The following is an 18,406-nucleotide window of genomic DNA, read 5'->3' as shown; positions in this document are numbered from 1 at the left end:
GAGTGAACTTGTATGAAGTGCCACGTGTACAATTTTCGACCTTTGGTTCTGAAATAGATATACAAGAAACTACAATCCGTCCTATTTCTGTACCTTCTTACAAAATTTCAATCCGATCCCCAGAGAGAAAGTTATGACGATTTTCCCTAGGTCACATGTTTTGAATGTAATTCAGGAGTCTGTAAAAAAACCAACTTCCTCAGAGCATATCTCCGCAAATATCGCGCGAAAAGATCTAAAATTCGGACCCATGGTTCAGCGCGATTTCCTCTCAAATGGGTTTCTTTTGCGACTTCTGAAACATCACAGAAAAAAGTTATAGCGAAAATGCCACAATGACCTGTTTGGAGCAGCGAAACCCTAGAATCTAAAGGATAATATTCAACATGATGTGCGCCTTTGGGAACCTGATTCATTAGAGAAGGCATTCAGGTTAGCAAGAAAAATGGAAAGCAAAATTATGGCAACTAGGAAGCATACCATTCACAACTATAAAGATGGAAGTGTTGTTGCCCATAGTCTTCCATAACCTACAAGGTTGACACCACAACAATTGGAAGAAAAAAGAGCAAAAGGGCTTTGTTACAATTGTGATAGGAAATACACAAAAGGTCATAAGTGTGCTGAGAAGAAATTATTCTACATAGATTGTGAAGAGGAAGAAGAAAAGGAGCAAGAAAGGTCAAAAGAAGAGGATATATTTCAGGAACAAAGCCTAGATGAAGAACAAATAAATCTGACCATATCTTGTAATGCATTGGCGGGAATTACCACTCCTCAAACCATCAAGATAGAAGGACAAATCAAGAAGAAAAAGGTACTAGTGTTGATTGATTCAGGAAGCACCCACAATTTTATTCATTGTAGGGTAGCAAAAGAATTGAATTGCTTCCTATATCCAACACTAGAGTGTCAAGTGATGATTGCAAATGGAGGAACAATAAATTGTTCTGGAAAGTGCCATAATATCAAGCTATCCATGGGAGAATATGTATTGACTAGCCCAATGCTTTCCATTCCAATGGGAGGTGCTGATGTTGTATTAGGAGTCCAATGGCTACAATCCTTGGGTACAATAGCTTTTAATTTCAAAGAACTTTTCATGAAATTTTCTATGGAAGGAAAGGAAGTTGAATTAAGGGGTATTGCAGGGAAACCAGGAAAGATAATCAACTCTAATGGCATGAAAAAGCTTCTAAAAAATGAGCGAAGAGGTGTAATTGCACAATTATGTTCGCTAGATGTTTCCACATTGGAATCATCTATTTCTCCAGATCTCCAAAAAGTCCTAGACAATCATTCCAAGGTATTTGAGACTCTCAAAGGTCTCCCACCTATGCGTGATCATGATCATGCTATTCATCTGATTCCAGGAAGTGTTCCTCCAAACATCAGGCCATACAGATATCCATATGTCCAAAAAAGTGAAATTGAACGTATGGTTGCAGAAATGCATGAGGCTGGTATAATTCAACCAAGTCAAAGTTCTTTCTCAGCTCCAGTAGTATTGGTGCACAAGAAGGATGGATCATGGCACATGTGTCCAGATTACAGGGAGCTCAACAAGATCACTATTAAAGATAAGTTCCCCATTCATGTCATTGATGAATTACTGGATGAATTGCATGGATCAATTTACTTCACCAAGTTGGATCTTCGTTCGGGATATCATCAAATCATAATGAAGATTGAAGACATTCCGAAAATGGAATTTAGAACTCATGAGGGTCATTATGAATTTTTGGTCATGCCTTTTGGCCTTACCAATGCACCTTCAACATTTCAAGGTTTGATGAATTCAATTTTCAAACCATTCCTTAGAAAATTTGTGTTAGTATTTTTTGATGATATACTAATCTACAGCAAGTCTTGGAAGGATCATGTTGAACATGTTGACAAGGTGCTACAACTATTGGAGGAGAAACAATTATATGCAAAAAGATCCAAATGTTTCTTTGGAGTCCAGGAGGTGGAATATTTGGGTCATATTGTATCTCATGAAGGAGTTAAGGTAGACCCTAGCAAAATTAAAGCCATTAAGGAATGGAAAATCCCCACATCCATAAAGCATCTGCGAGGATTTCTTGGGTTGACAGGGTATCATCGCAAGTTCGTTAAGAATTATGGGAGAATAGCAGCACCTCTAACAACATTATTGAAGAAAGATTCATTTTCATGGACTCCGGAAGCAACAAAGGCCTTTAAACATCTTAAAGAGGCAATGTGCCAAGCACCAGTCTTAGCTACACCGGACTTCACAAAAACCTTTATTGTGGAATGTGATGCTTCAGGAAATGGAATTGGTGTTGTTCTAATGCAAGATGAAAGACCCATTGCTTTTGAAAGTCGTCCAATCAAGGGAAAGTTTTTAAGCAAAGCTATTTATGAGAAGGAAATGTTGGCAATACTCCATGCACTTAAGAAATGGCGACCCTACCTAATGGGAAGACACTTCAAGGTAAAAAAGGATCATGATAGCCTTAAATACTTTTTAGAACAAAGATTATCCTCTGAAGAGCAACAAAAGTGGGTCACAAAGATGTTGGGTTATGACTTTGAAATCATCTACAAAAAAGGGAAGCAAAATGTGGTGGCAGATGCACTCTCAAGAAAGGATGAGGATATGGAAGCATTGTTGTGTGCCATTTCTATTATCCAACCAGATTGGATAAACGAAGCAAAGGAGGAATGGAAGAATGACGAAGAAGTGTGGGCACTTATTCGAAAGCTACAACAAGATTCCAGTACTTCTGATACATTTAGCTGGCAAAATGATTCGTTATGGTACAAAGATCGCTATACCTCTGTAAGAATTCCCAGCTAAAACAAAAGATTCTTATGGAATTGCACACTTCTCCCTTAGGAGGGCACTCAGGATTTTTAAAAACTTACCACAGGGTTAAGAAGGAATTTTTTTGGGATGGCCTTAAATCAGATATTCAAAAGTTTGTGGCGAAATGTTTGGTTTGCCAACAAAATAAAGTTGAAACAATTAAGACACCGGGTCTATTACAACCTTTATCCATTCCAAGCCAACGTTGGGAGGAGGTTTCAATGGATTTTATCACAGGTTTACCCAAGTCTGAGGGAAAGAGTGTCATCATGGTGGTAGTTGACAGACTTACCAAGTATGCACACTTTTGTGCATTATCACATCCATTTAAAGCCAGTACAGTTTCTACTGCATTTATGGAAACAATTCAAAAGCTACATGGAAACCCAAAGATTATTGTAAGTGACAGAGATCCCATTTTCACTGGAAATTTTTGGACAGAATTATTTTCTTGTCTTGGTACTCAGTTAGCTCATAGCTCATCTTATCATCCTCAATCTGATGGGCAAACTGAGATAGTAAACAAATGTTTGGAAGGATATCTTCGTTGCTTTGTATCTGATAAATAGACACAATGGGTCAAATGGTTGCCTCTGGCTGAATGGTGGTATAACACTTCCTTCCATACAGCAACAAAAATGACCCCATTTATGGCACTTTATGGGTACCAACCACCATCAATCACATCATATTTAAGAGAAAATTCTAAGGTTCAGGCAGTGGAACATCACATCGAACATCAACAACAAGTCCTCCAACTCTTAAAGGATAACGTCGTGTTGGCACAAAATAGAATGAAACAACAGGCAGATCAACATCGCAGTGAAAGAAGTTTTGATGTAGGTGATTGGGTATTCCTACGGCTACAACCATATAAGCAAATGTCCCTAAAGCAAGCTAAGAAGGATAATAAATTATCACCAAAGTATTATGGTCCGTACAAGGTGTTGGAAAAGATTGGTACTATGGCATACAAATTGGAGCTTCCTGCAGCTTCTCGATTGCACCCAGTTTTCCATGTTTCATGTTTAAAGAAGGTTATAGGCAACAAGCTCCCAGTTCAAACAATATTGCAAGAACTTGACAAGGAAGGAAAAATTATATTGGAACCGGAAGCAGTCACAGAAACAAGAACTTGACAGCTACGAAATCGATCAATTTCAGAATATCTTATCAAGTGGAAGAACTTATCCGCTGAAGATTCCACATGGGAGGATGAGAATTTTATGCAGAAGTATCCAGAACTGCTCAAGCGTTGAGGACAACACTTTTTTGAAGGAGAGGGGCATGTTGGGTCCCTATAATACTAGTGATTACCCCATTACTATTGTAGTTATACCCCTTATTTATATTGTTGTGCCCCTATTACCCCCATATTGTTATTTATGTGCCCCATAGAATCCCTCTATTGTTATTTTTGTGGCTTTATATTATTATTGTTAGGTCGGCTGGATTATATTGTGACTCCTTAGACTCCTATATATAGAAAGGAGGTTTTCTCATTTGTATCATCCAAGAATTGTTCATTTATGTAATGTAAAGGAGGTTTCCCCCTCGAAGAGGCTGAATTCTAAGGCGTTGATCTTTATTTTCTATCTTTTCTTGAGCTGGTTTCATAACATAGTTTCTCACCTTTTAGAATGCATAGCTTATACTAATCATTGGGTAATCCATCCTAGATATTGTATTCAGCTTTTTTGTCAACATCATGCACATCACAATGGCTCTGAAACTACTAAAGGAACTCCTTGAATTAATCATCAGCTGGATATGTGCCTTTGTATGCATGACGTGTGAATCATCTACATTTCCATCATAGTTCCCAAAGTTGTAATATTTGAAGTGGGTAACCATGAAAATTTTGAATTAAATTGTTTGTGCTACCCTTATTATACTTGGTCACTAACTAAAACTATAGTAAAAATCCCATCCACTTGTAATGTCTGTAAACTTTGTACCTTACTCTATGACTGCAGGTACTATAGTGGATGGTTTTATGTGTAGATTATTGTCTTCTTTCCCTTGAGGTAGTGTTTTCACTTCTCCGGAACTTTCACTAGGTGATATAGCTCCTTGTCATAGGTCTGATAGTTGAGAAACACTCAATTAAATACTTCAAAATGGTACCATAAAGTACTTCCTCCCTTTATTAAGACTACTCCATATCATACCCACTCACATCTATATCCACTTCAAAGGGCTATTGCAAGTGATATTTTTCTTAGACTCCTCAAAGGCCCTTTGTTGACCCTTTCCAGAACGGAAACTCTTCCCACTCGTTGTTATTGAATGGAGTGGTGCCACCACTACTGAAAATGAGACTATGAATTTCATTAAGTATTGTCCTAACCCAAGAAAATTCTTGACCTTATAAAGGTTTGTATGCACTAAATATGGCCTTCATATTGGCATGGTCTATTTTCTTCTCTCCTCCACCTATCATATATCCTAGATATACCAAAGAATGCTATGAAAAGTTACACTTCTTTAAAGTCTCTAGAACCTGCATCAAATGTAACATGTGCTCCTCTTAGGTAGCACCATATACCAATATGTCATCAAAATAGAGAATAACAAATTAATCTATAAAATGGTGCAAAATATCATTCAATGATCTCATAAAAATATATGGTGCATTGCATAGGCCAAAAAACATTACTAACAACTCATAAAAAACCTGCCATTTTTTGAAGGTAGTCTTCCAAGTACCTTCTTCTCTAACTCAAACATGTTAATCTCTAGATTTTAGGTCTACCTTGGTGAGATATATTTCTTGTTGCAACTAATCTGGCATATCATATATCCTGAGGAAGGGGTACCTATTCTTGAGCATGATTTTTTAAAATTTCAAGCTACCAATGCACATTTTCTAAGTCCCATCCTTCATTTGGACAATGATGATTCTTGAACCGCATTGAAAGGTACTTTTTTGAATGACATCTTGTTTTATTAGCTATTGCAACTGCTTTGTCAATTTGCATTCTTCTATAATAGACTATCTTTAAATCCAAATGTTTGGAAATGGGGAGTCTAGAAATATCTCGATCTTGTCCTCCGCATCTTCCTCGGGAGGTATCCCTTTAGGCTCCTTGAACACATTTTTCTATGACTATAGAAACTCTTCAATTTGTTGTTTGTGTCCCTTAGTATACCGGTCTAGGGATGAGTTTTCTCTCACTAACTCTTCTATAGATTAATTTCCGATTGAAAATAGTAAAAGATACTTCTTGCTAAAATTAATCAATTTCTCAGTTTCGTTGGCACCGACCAAGTAAATTTTTACTTCCCCTTATGCACGTTAATGGAAAATGATTTTGCATCCTTAATGAGGTAGTATTGGTTGGTTGTTTGTATGAATAGTGCATCCCACATTTACATATAGGGACTTCCAAACACCACTCCAAATACATCAAAGGGAATTATATCTAGTTTCATTTCATAAATAAAATCAAGGGTGATAGCAAATCTAACTTTGCACTATATAGTTACACTCTTTTTCCTTCTCTATTTATTTGTTCGAATGGATATGTACTTGTGTGATCAAAAAATTCCAATCGAGATTTGTGGACTAGCACTCCGCTGCAATGATATTTTCCAGTGAGCCTAAGTAGAACAAAGAACTAATATTTTTTTTCCACACCTATATCTCTATGTGGAAAAATTTAGTATTTTTGTACTCTTCAAGTTGTTGAAGTCTACATTGATTCACCTGCTTTTGTACCAATGTACAAATTATATTTCCATCCACCTATGAGCTACTTTAAACCTAGTTATTTGTGTCACTGGCCATGAGGTTTTTTTCCTCCACATATTACTTTTATTTGTTCAAGTTAAGCTCAATATATAGCTTCTAATACTTATCTCTTTTTATCAACCTCAATGTTATAGTGCCTACAATGTTTTTTGGGATCCTTGCACTAGTGTTTGTGGAAATCACAATTTCTTTTAGATTTTCTCCATTTCCACATCTTCTTCCCCTCCTTAGAAGTGTCCTGGTGGTCCTTCTTATTTGACCCACTTTATTTCTCTTCCTTTTTTCCTATGTTCTCTAGGTACCATTCTTGTACACAAGCCTTATCCATATATCTAGGTCCAAATAAAATCACTTTCCTTAACACATGGCTATATATACACCTCAAATACTTTAGGAGTACATATGGGTTCTTTGGGGAGATATCAGGCATTATAGCCATATTTTTAAATTTTGTGGTGTACTTGTGTACACTCTACCCCTGGTTCTACCTGAAGTAATACCATCAAATCCACTAGTCCTATACATACCCGATAGGGTAACATAATGAGTTTGTGATGGTTTTGAAATCCAACTTATTCAGTAGAGGATATCCCTCCATCCTTAGGGTCTCTATGTTGATTTCCCATGGGTGATTCACTCAATGAATATTTGACATAGCATGTGTATTTGTGGAATACTAAATAATAATCTTAATTTGACTACATAATGGAAAATATGTCTAAAAATGACTTTATTTAACTCCCTACCATTACAAACCCATCTTTTAGACAGAACATATAAAATCCCATTATCCCCAATTATATGATCAGTATATTATGTCATTTTCACCTTAATATATATCCCCCAATATGAACACATGTGGTATGGTATTTTTTCTGTAGTCAAGCCCTCATGGGCATTCCCACTAGGTCATCGCATGGCCTTGTAATTTCAACTGAGAAAACAAGATCATTTTTTCTTCCTCTGTATTATGAAGACTAAAACAAAATTTCATAATTGCAACCAATGATTTAATTTTAGAGAAATAATCTTATATTGATATAGCTTCATGTCAAGCTTCACTTCCATTATGAATAAGGGCTATGAATGGTTCATGGAAGTCTAACAGGGCTGATCATTTTCAACCTCTTTGTTCATCTCCTTTGTTTCTTCCTAATATATAAATCTTTCCTCTGATTAGATGTCTAAATTAAGACCCCCCGTCTTATTTGAATAACGAAATATTATTATTCCACGCCACCATGAGGAGGTTCATAATATGTTTTTTATATTCAACTTATATGTACATCTTCACAAACCTTTCTCATACTAGATTAAGAGGTTGTTATAGACATTTTTGTGCCTTACAGCTCTAAGCATGAAATGTCCATAATCCAAGGGATCCAAAGTCCCTAAAAGTGTTGTTCCTGCCAGCAAAGGAATCCCTTCCTCACCTCCAACAAAGCATAAATCACCCAATGTACTAATCTCAATCTCAAACCAACAACAATTCTCCGCAAAGTACAAAATTCCAGCCTCCGGATCTCTGGGATGAGGGATCCATATATAGATGTAAGCAGAGAGGATGATTCAACTTATGTTTTGACTTGTGGCTTATCTCTGTCAGTTCTTGCTTCCACTTGGAGACTGAGAGCCTCTTACTCATCACTGGTCGAATTCAATGAGGCAAGTGTCATTGGAGAAGATTTTGGAAGCTTCCATTGTCTCTCCACCTCGTTGAATGACTCTGCCACTTGTCATTTCCCGCTCAACGCACCTGGGTAGTGCATTCAAGTGCGTTGCAACGCACCTAGCCAGTGTATTTGGGTGCTTTGCAATGCAGGCAGCTAGTGGAGCACTTGAATTGATCCTGATTTGACTGTTTCTGAGTAGTTTTTGGTGGAGAACTTCTGGGAGAAGCTGTCATTGGTTGACCTTGTTCCTTTAGGGGCAGGAACAACACTTTTAGGGACTTTGGATCCCTTGGATTATGGACATTTCATGCTTAGAGCTGTAAGGCACAAAAATGTCTATAACAGAGGGGTACTAATATATTCATCTCCCATGATTGGGGTTTTGTGAATTTCGGATTAAATGATATGGATCTTGTACAAATCACGAAAAAACACAAACAAACCTACAATAAAACCAATATGATTTGTAAGCTTCCGTGGATATTCCATGGGATACTTGGTCACAACATATGTGATAAAATTATACTTAAAAATACAAATATCTATATTATGTGGATTATTTTTAATTCGAATTTTGGAATTAAGTTTGGATTTCATGAATGCAACATGAAAAATGAAAAAAAAATATAGAATAAAATAAAATATAATCACTCACAACCATAAGAACATACGATATACCTAGGAAGCCCTTTCAACTGAAAACACAACTAGAAGGTGGGATACTTTGTTCTCTTTCTCAGAACGGAAAATGAATGCGAGTACAAAATAAGAGGCTTGTGGCTTGTGGGCTCCTATATTACACACATTCTCTCTGTTTTCTCTCTCTCCCTATTGACTCTTAGCTACTATATTCATCCATGGAACAAAATGTAGTTGAATAGAATGGAACCCCTTTTCCTCCTACTGGCCCAGTTATAACATAGATTGATAGCCTGCTAGTGCTTAATTTTGACTTCAACTCTTAATTAGAGTTTCAATAAGGAATCTACTATCATCACCAAGATCATGTGCATAACCCCTTCTCCATGAATAACGTGGTTGATGTGGTTTCCTCTTGAATTACAATGGTTAAAGTAGGGAGGTCAATTTCCAAATGGCACAACTTTTTCATATAGACTCATACTGAGGTGATTCTTGCTCCACTAGAAGATCTCTTCATGTCGAATGGAAACAAAAGTGCATTATTAAGTGGAAATTTTATATGTTAGCAATTACTTAACTTCTTTCCTTATGTTTCGTGCATGTCATATGGAAAATGAAAAATATAGAGAGTAAACTAAAATAGATTACTCACACCCATAAGAACATAAGCTATATCCGCAAATCTCTTTCATGAGAAAACACAACTAGAAGGTAGGATACACTGTTCCCTTTGTATGAATGGAAAATCAATGCGACTACACAAAAATAGGCTCATGGGTTGTGGGATGTTATTGTACATACATTATCTCTATTTTATCTCTCTCCCTATTGACTCTCAGCTAGTGTATTCATCTATGAAACACAATGTATTTGAATAGAATTAAACCCTTTTTTCTCCTAGTGGCTCAGTTGTAACATAGACCAATATCTTACTAGTGCTTAATTTTGACTTCAACTCTTAATTATAGTTTCAATATGGAATCTATTGGGGTCATCCTGATCATGATCATGTGAATAAACCCTACTCCATGAATAATGTGGTTGATGTGGTGTCATTTTGAATTATGTCGGTTAAAGTAGGGAGGTCTACTTCCAAGTGGCATAAATTTTGCATATAGACTCATACTGAGGTGATTCTTGCACCGCTGGAAAGTTCTCTATATGTAGAATGGAAAAAAAGTGCATTCTTAAGTGTAAAATTTATATGTTACCATTCACATAACTTCTTTCCTTCCCTCCCACATATTTTTCTTAATGAAAGAATATTTTATAGGTATGATCATTTTATATAATATCAACCTTGATTGATGAGAAATACTAATTTCTTCTTGCTCTATTCCAGCATTACCATTCAATGATCTTGATAAGGACATGCAATTCATATTATATGAAAGACCTTTCAAGGCTAAATCATAGGAATTATAGACGGATATATATAGGAGTAGTATAAATTGGTGGAATATATAGGGCCATATCCGCTCAAACACCAAAAAAACAACATTTGATGCCTCAAACTTCTCCTAGAATGTTTTAGGCCCAAATTTGGTAAAATAGGTACCCCTAGTAGAAATGGTCCTGTGGGTTGATTCCTCAAAATTTTCCACTTTGAAAGAATTGAGATGGAAAAAGACAATATAATGATCTAATTATATGGATAAAAATCCAACCATTACCGCAAGGCATTGCATCTCATTTATATATACCACTAGAGGTAGTCATTACAATGGTGGGAACATTGAGCCACATGAAGGAGGTCAATTTTTTTCAAGATTGATCTTGATTGTAATCACATTTCTCACACAAGTGCCTCAAACAAACTTCAGTTCCTGATGGAGCTCAATTTTTTTCTTTAACACCTATCAGAACTTCTTAAGTGGTCCTAGGATTTTGGAAATACTTTTCCCTTGCATCTAGCCATCTGATCAACCATTAGTCTTTAATACCATGTTAGAATTAAAAAGAGAAATTAACTATGAGAAAAAATTACTAGCAACAAAAGAGAAGACATAAACACAATTATCTGCAAAAATCCAAATATTTGAAAAACTAATTAATAAAATATTCTACGTATCCCTTGGCCAAAACTAGCCAAGCTTGCCAAATGATCTTACACTATTCACATACCTACCCCCTAGCAGTGAAGTCCTCCCAAGCCTTTTAAAAACTTCATTACATGCAATCCATGCTCAAGTAGAATCGTTTGCCTGAAATCAACATTGTTTGAACGAGGACCTTTGACTCGTTCACTATGTTTACCTAACACATACAGCCTTGTCATAGCAACCCCCAATCCAAAAGGGAACTTTATCTCTTCTAACCTCTTGAAAAGTTTGTGTTAGTAATTACATTTATTTTTTTCTAAAGTTCATGAAATATCATAACAGATGGGATTTATTATTGCAATGCTCCTACTTAGTGATCTAAGAATAATAAAGTGGTCTATAGTCGTATCATTTCTATGAAACCCAACAAGGCTTTTAGCTCCTTTATTATGGCTTTATATACATGAGCTAGTTTTATTTTCCAAATTAATTCCATACATTTAGGACAAAGTGGGGCCAATCATAATGTCCTTATAATTAGAGGGAATGATTTTATCCCCACATTTAAGAATGTGTATGACTAGGATTTATGTCTAAGGTTTAGGAAAACCTTGCTTCACTACAAAATTTAAGAGCTTGTGTGTAAGGGATGACAATAGTGCTTGCAATTTTAAAATTTTGACGTTCACTACAAAATTTAAGAGCTTTTGTGTGTAAGCGATGGCGGTAGTTCCTGTACTCTTAAAATTTCATAGACTTCATTGTCCTTCATTTTCTTAGTGATATGTCACTTAACCCTAAAATATATGCCTCTTGAAGAAAATATTTCACCCTTTACAAGAACTTTTGAAATACATAGATGATATTAAGAACTTTTGAAATACATAGATGATATTAAGAGATTCATGGAAATTCTTAAGAAATAAATTCCACTCCACTAAAGAAAAATTATTTAATTTAATTTAACAAATTAAAATTTTCTTCATTTCACAATAGGGTATATCAAGTTACAACACTAAGACTTTATATATAATTACTATATTTAAAAAATAACATTTTATCAATGGAATCTCATAAATACATGATGTAAAGTATATAAGATTCACCATCATAGCAAATCCTAATGTTGACTTGTACACATTGAACTTATAAAAGTAAATTAAAAAACAAATTATATAATAATTATAATTTGTAATATTAAATTTATTATATTACCCTTCCTTAAAAATCAATATCACAACTTTAAAATAAATGGTTTTTAACCCATATTAAATATATATTTTAAATTTGTTTTAAAATTTACATTTTTTTTAAATAGAAAAATAAAAATTTTACCATCACATTACTTCCCCAAATAATGGTTTAGCAGCCCCTTCATACAAATTACGTTTACGCTAATCAAGTTAGTTAAATATTAACTATAAAAGCCCATTTATTCGCCTAGTCAAAAAGGGCAAAAATAACGTCTAGATTTATAACCGACCATTATAATGCTGCCCTAATTTTGTAGAAATGGGTTACCTTTGGAAGGAGATTTCAAATTTAAATAAGCATGGTTCGTTGAACAAATCAACGGTTACATGGTAACCATATAAATGAGCTGACTAGCTTTAAACGTATTTTATTGAATCACCCGTGGATTGGAGTCCAGAGAAATATTCTGTGATCGCGGGTGAGAAAGACTCATTGCAAAGGGGCGTCTGAAGACATCCGTAGTGTATCTCTAATTCTCTTTTCGGCAATTTACTAAATATGTCCGCCATGGATAGGTTTGAGAAACTCCAGAAGATTGGAGAGGGCACTTATGGGAAGGTGTACAAGGCAAGGGACAAGATCAGTGGTCAGCTGGTCGCAATCAAGAAGAGTCTAATTGAGAGGCCGGATGAAGGGATTCCTTCGACCTCGCTTCGAGAAATTTCCATCTTGCGATTGCTCTCCAAGAGTATTTATATTGTCAAGTTAGTTATTTTTCGTGCCTCTGAACCGGATTTCTTTCAGTCTATTGCCTATATTTAGCAACTGGTGATTAAATTATTTCAATTATGTTTTGCATGGCATTTGAATCCCAGGATTCTGAAAGTACCCCATGATCTGTTGCATGATCGGAAGGCTTTACTTATGCTATAATTATTGTATCTTTTTAGCCTATGAAATGATGAAAAGGACAGTAATTTTTTTGTGGTTTCAGTTCCAATAGTTGCTTTCAAATGGGTGTTTGCTTGTTCGGTCTTAATCGATATTTTATCTATTTTGAAATTCCACGGGGTTCATGTGTGCGCCTACTAACTGTGCGTTAAAGTAAAAATATTTTGTCTTTTTCCCTGCTGCATGTGGTGGTGCAAGCATCTGGCAGAACGAGGATATATATATCTCCGGGCTCCCAACTTTTCTCCCCTTACGATCATCTCCACATTTTCTGGTAGGCTCTTGAATTTCTGGTTCTGGTAGGCTCTTGAATTTCTACCCAGAAGACCTTCGCTAGTTATCTCTACCGTCGTCTTCAAAAGACAAAAGGAGTGTAGGTTGAGGTCGTCAAAAGTGTGGCGGAACTAATGGCCGAAAAGACACAGTTCTATGTGGTTTAGATGACAAAATTAAAGATTTTGAAACTACAGTATTAGCACAGCAACACACAGGAGAAGTTCGGGTTGTGGGCATAGTTGTCTTAGGCGGAGTCGGGAAGACGGCTTTGCCAAAAGAGATTTTGAATAGAAAGCATTCAGGGTACAGCAATTCCTACTTTTTATCATTACATGCCTTCTCTTCTTTACTTCTCTTTCATCGGTATCCCCAAACAGCTTCCTCTTCTTTCATTTTCGGGATGAGGCAACCCGTTAGATTCGTTTTGTTGGGTTTCAGGATGGTTTACTCCAGGAGAGAAAGTCACTTCTCTAACTGACTTTGGAGGAAGCAGGTCAAGTTCCTGCAAGATCACCCGTACGTCCTGCTATAATCTATCTGAAATCTTGGCGAACCACCACGCACAGAAGCTTGACGTTTTGTGTTTCGGAAGCCATTGTGTGTTCGGGAACAATCCAACCTATCCTTCTCAGCGGTCAGAGATCTCATGCTCATCGTAGTCGTTATTGTCATTGCGCGAGAAGGCGACCAGAGGGATGCCGTGCTCACTGGACAGTAGGTTGAAGTTTGAACCATAGTTACCAAATTCGAATTCACGGAAAAAATTCGATTACCTAAAATACAATACGGAAAAAATTCGAAAGAAAGTATAAATCTTCAAAAATAAAATTATTTTTAAATTAAAAATAAAAATCTATATTTACAATATATTTAAAAAGAAATCACATCTTCAAATTCTAAATTTTAATATAACCCTTAAAAATGAAAAATAACAACATTATTTATTAATAACTAAAACAACCCAAATCTACAAAAAAAAAATTCAAAAATATAGATCTTCAAAAATAAAATTATTTTTAAATTAAAAGTAAAAATCAATATTTACAATATATTTTTAAAAAATCACATCCTCAAATCCTAAATTTTAATATAACCCTTAAAAATGAAAAATAACAACATTATTTATTAGTAACTAAAACAACCTAAATCTCTCATTTTAGAATTAGCTTTTGAGTAAAGCACACTTTCAAACATTCTACAGAATTCAAAACAGATGGGAGGGGAGAAGCACACCCGAACATTAATTCATTGTTTAGATTTCGTTACTCGTGGGAAAGAGGAAAATTATGAAATTCAAATAGAAAAAAATGGAAATTATATATTTTATAAATAAGAATTTATTTTTCTTTATGATAAGAATTTATTATTTTTAACAAGTATAAACTTACTATTTTTTATTATATTTTAATACAAAATTTATTGTTTTTTACTATTATAATTTTTTTAATATGCAATTTATTATTTAATATACTTTTTTAATATAAAAATTTCTATTTTTATTTTTAAATATTAATTTTTTTATTAACAAAAATTCTTACTAAATTAGATCTTAATTCTAGTTTTTTTAATATAGAAATTTTTGTTTTTAATGTTTTAAATAATATAAAAATATCTATTTTTAAATATTAAATTTTATATTAATAATTTTTTTTAAATTCGATGATAATTATAATATTTTTAAATTATAACTTATGTTTTAATATAAACTAAAAATTATTTAACAAATTCCATCATAATTGTCATATTTTTAACTCACCATTTACGATCTATTATATAAAAAATTTAATATAAAAGAATTTTCGAATTCCAATATCCGAATTTGCAGCCGAACCGAATCGTACTGTCGAATTTTCGAATTTTTCTGGCCAGTACGGCCGAACTTGGTAGCTATGGTTTGAACTGCCCGGTCGTCCCCAGATCTTTGGCATTCACCAAGGCAGTCGAAACAAACAAACAAACAATTCAAAACGCATCACATGCAGTGTTTTCAAGGGATTAAAACTGAATGAGATAAACTAATAAAAGTTTCATATGCAACAGCTACCCTCGAAAGATAAACTAATAGAAGTTTCATATGCAACAGCTACCCTCAAAACCCAGACGTATGAACTGGTAATATTGAGCAATTATTTGGCTGGGCCCTGCAGGAGTAAGAGGTCGAGATTATAATTCAAGCATGCTTTCTCGAAGGAAAACCTCCATGTTCCCTCCATGTTCTCGAAGGAATCTGACGGACATGGGTCTTGTCAAATATTTGGTAATCAGCATTTGACAAAAGGATGACTGAAAATAAAATACAATGGTCATCCAGTAAGAAAGATCTAATTTAACCTTCGCAGAAGTTGCCGGTGAAGTGTAAGAAAGAGTTAATTAGATTTAATTTAACCTTTGCAGAAGTTGACGGTGAAGTGGGGCCGATGGGCGCCGAAAGAGTTGATTGTAAAAGTGAGCTCTTTGGGAAGGCCTTGATTTGCTCTCTAGATAACCCATCCCATAAAAGAAGTGTCCATGCTTCTGCCAGCTTACGTTTATGCTCTTCACCAATAGGAGCCGGAAATCCCGTCTCAATTGGATTTGTCCACGTGCTCTCAATTGGATTTCAGTCTATTCCCTGTACTTAGCGACTGGAGATTAAATTATTTCAATTATGCTTTGCATGGAATTTGACTCCCGGGACTCTGAAAGTACCCTCATCCCGATGATTTGTTGCATCACCCGAAGGCTTTACTTATGTTATTATTATTGTATCTTTTTTGCTTATGAAATGATGGAAAGGAGAGTAAATTTTTTTTATGTGGTTTCGATTCCAATGGTTGTTTGTTTGCTTGTTCGGTCATAATGGTTATAGTTTAATCCATATTTTAGTTGTTTTGTCTTTGTTTTGAAATGTGTATTTCTTTGGTTGGCTCTCATTTGTGTCTGAGAGACATTTCATCAGCAAGTAACCATTGATTAATTATCGTTTTGAAATGTTATTGATGGACTTGCAAACTGTTATTTTTCTGAGAAAGAAATTTTTTCTCGATTATAATTCTAAATTATTGGTTCACTGAGTTATATTGGGAATTTCAGGTTGCTTTGTGTGGATGATGTGATGGAGAATGGAAAATCATATCTTTATCTCGTTTTCGAGTACCTTGACACAGATCTCAAAAGATTATTGGACTACCATCATCCTCTCCCACCAAACGTTATTAAGGTATTTTTTTTGTGTTTTCATTCTCATTATTCCATTGTATTCACATTTTTGCAAAGACATGTTTCTAATTTCTATATATGCATGTTGATGTACAGAGCTTCATGTATCAACTATGCAAGGGGGTAGTTCATTGTCACTCCCATGGTGTGATGCACAGGTGACAAATTATGTGTTGTACATATTACAAATTTATTTTTAACTTATACATTCATTTATATTATGTTATGACATGACACAAATTAAGATTTCTTGAATTTAAACCTTTGGGGTTATGTGAGTTCAAATTACTTTGGAAGATTGTCACGAATCGCTTTTCTTCAGGGATCTAAAACCACAAAATCTTTTGGTTGAAAAGAGCAAAGGCCTCCTTAAGATTGCTGATCTAGGACTTGCGAGGTCATTTACTGTGCCTGTGAAGAGTTATAGCCATGAGGTTTGTCATGAAATTCTCTCCCATTCTATAAAGTGGGCCTCATCTGTTTTCTTGCTATTTAAGTTGTTTTTTATTAGTTAAACATTTTGTATAACATCCTATTTGTATATTTGCAGATTGTCACCCTATGGTATAGGGCCCCAGAGATATTGTTGGGATCCACCCACTATTCCACTCATGTGGATATTTGGTCTGTTGGATGCATTTTTGGTTAGTGAATAAATATTGAGAAGGGTGTTTTCTCTTTCAGTTTCTTTCCTAATCTAGTTGTCGTAATTATTCCAATTTTTCTTCCAAGAAATTGATTTGATATACAACTTGTTGTCTTCATATTTTTAGCTGAAATGGTGAGAGGACGACCTCTTTTCAATGGGGATTCAGAAATGGAACAACTACTTTGTATCTTCAGGTATGGTTGTGAAGTGGTTTGGATTTTTTCTTAACTCCCTTGAATCTCATTAAATCACATAGAAAACTTACTTCAATTACATTTCTGAGAGATAGGTTGTTTGGAACCCCAACTGAGCAAATATGGCCTCGAGTTAAAAGTCTCAAGGATTGGCATGAGTATCCTAAATGGAAACCTCTGAGCCTGGCTTCGAAAGTTCCAAATCTATCTTGTAGTGGTTTTGATCTTCTCAGTGTATGTTCTTGGTTATCTCTCAAACCCATGATGTTTGTCACATCTTTTCAAGTCTTATTGACATTGAACATATTAAGACACTCACAAATTTCATAATGTTTTGCAGAAAATGTTGCAGTGCAATCCCGCAAAGAGGATTTCAGCAAAGGCGGCCCTGAATCATCCTTATTTTGATGATCTAGACAAAACCCAATTCTAAGTTTTGATATATCAGTATTTGTGCTTGTTAATGAAGTCATCTTGAACTAGTCTTTTCAATGGGTAAAATTTATTTATCTAGACTGGATATGGATATTATATCTTGTGTTCGGAAAGGAAAACAAAAGTTAGGGTTGTAGTTGATGGTGCTCAATATTTCATTGATTTGTTCTTTTATGACATATCTTTCTCACTCATCACGATCTTATTTATTTTGACTTTTGTTTCCCAAATGTTGTGTGATATGTTAGTACTAGTATGTTTCCGTTAATTTTACATATCGATGGTTAAAAGATACGAGGTGAAAAATTGAATGGAAATTCTTTCTAATGAGGAAATATTTGAAAGTTATATGTGACATACATAATTATTTCCATTAAGTTTCGAGTATTTTTTATTACATGTATATAAATAAAAGGTAATTACTTTTTTTTCACTCTAGTTTTTCTCGTAAGACTGCATTTACTTGTTAATGATTCATAATTATAGGTATTTTTTATAATGACTCAATAGCTAAAATTCCATTTACTTGTAATGGTTGTAACCTATCTGTATTCTTTTATAATGG

General features: G+C 34.7%; 1 protein-coding gene across 3 annotated transcripts; it reads left to right on the top strand.

The window, feature by feature from the left end:
- The first annotated feature begins 10,041 nt into the window (after window positions 1-10,041).
- On the top strand, window positions 10,042-17,839 carry LOC149224372 (cyclin-dependent kinase B1-1-like). Of its 3 annotated transcripts, XM_089383535.1 has the most exons (9): window positions 10,042-10,057; window positions 12,704-12,902; window positions 16,438-16,564; window positions 16,660-16,721; window positions 16,886-16,997; window positions 17,114-17,207; window positions 17,337-17,406; window positions 17,502-17,640; window positions 17,747-17,839. In XM_089383535.1, the coding sequence occupies exons 2-9, from the start codon at window positions 12,706-12,708 to the stop codon at window positions 17,837-17,839; spliced, it is 894 nt and encodes a 297-aa protein (XP_089239661.1). In that variant the 5' UTR covers window positions 10,042-10,057; window positions 12,704-12,705. The 3 variants fall into 3 exon arrangements, with proteins under 3 accessions (XP_089239661.1, XP_089239660.1, XP_089239659.1); XM_089383534.1 differs by lacking the exon at window positions 10,042-10,057 and having other exon boundaries at window positions 12,682-12,902; XM_089383533.1 differs by lacking the exons at window positions 10,042-10,057; window positions 16,438-16,564 and having other exon boundaries at window positions 12,706-12,897.
- Window positions 17,840-18,406: the final 567 nt, after the last annotated feature.

This window comes from Pinus tabuliformis, chromosome Q (genome assembly GCF_031772625.1).
Source record: "Pinus tabuliformis cultivar Carrire ecotype Pingquan chromosome Q, CPIR1, whole genome shotgun sequence".
Classification (NCBI taxonomy): Eukaryota; Viridiplantae; Streptophyta; class Pinopsida; order Pinales; family Pinaceae; genus Pinus; species Pinus tabuliformis.
Note: the sequence above shows the minus strand (reverse complement) of the source record. Positions and strands in the feature narration are given on the sequence as shown.

Bases quoted from the DNA above. Each gene is read 5' to 3' on its own strand.
- LOC149224372 (XM_089383534.1), top strand. From the start codon at position 12,697: ATGTCCGCCATGGATAGGTTTGAGAAACTCCAGAAGATTGGAGAGGGC. The intron at 16,722-16,885 runs GTGACAAATTAT...GCTTTTCTTCAG, and splicing joins TCCCATGGTGTGATGCACAG to GGATCTAAAACCACAAAATC. The intron at 16,998-17,113 runs GTTTGTCATGAA...GTATATTTGCAG, and splicing joins TGAAGAGTTATAGCCATGAG to ATTGTCACCCTATGGTATAG.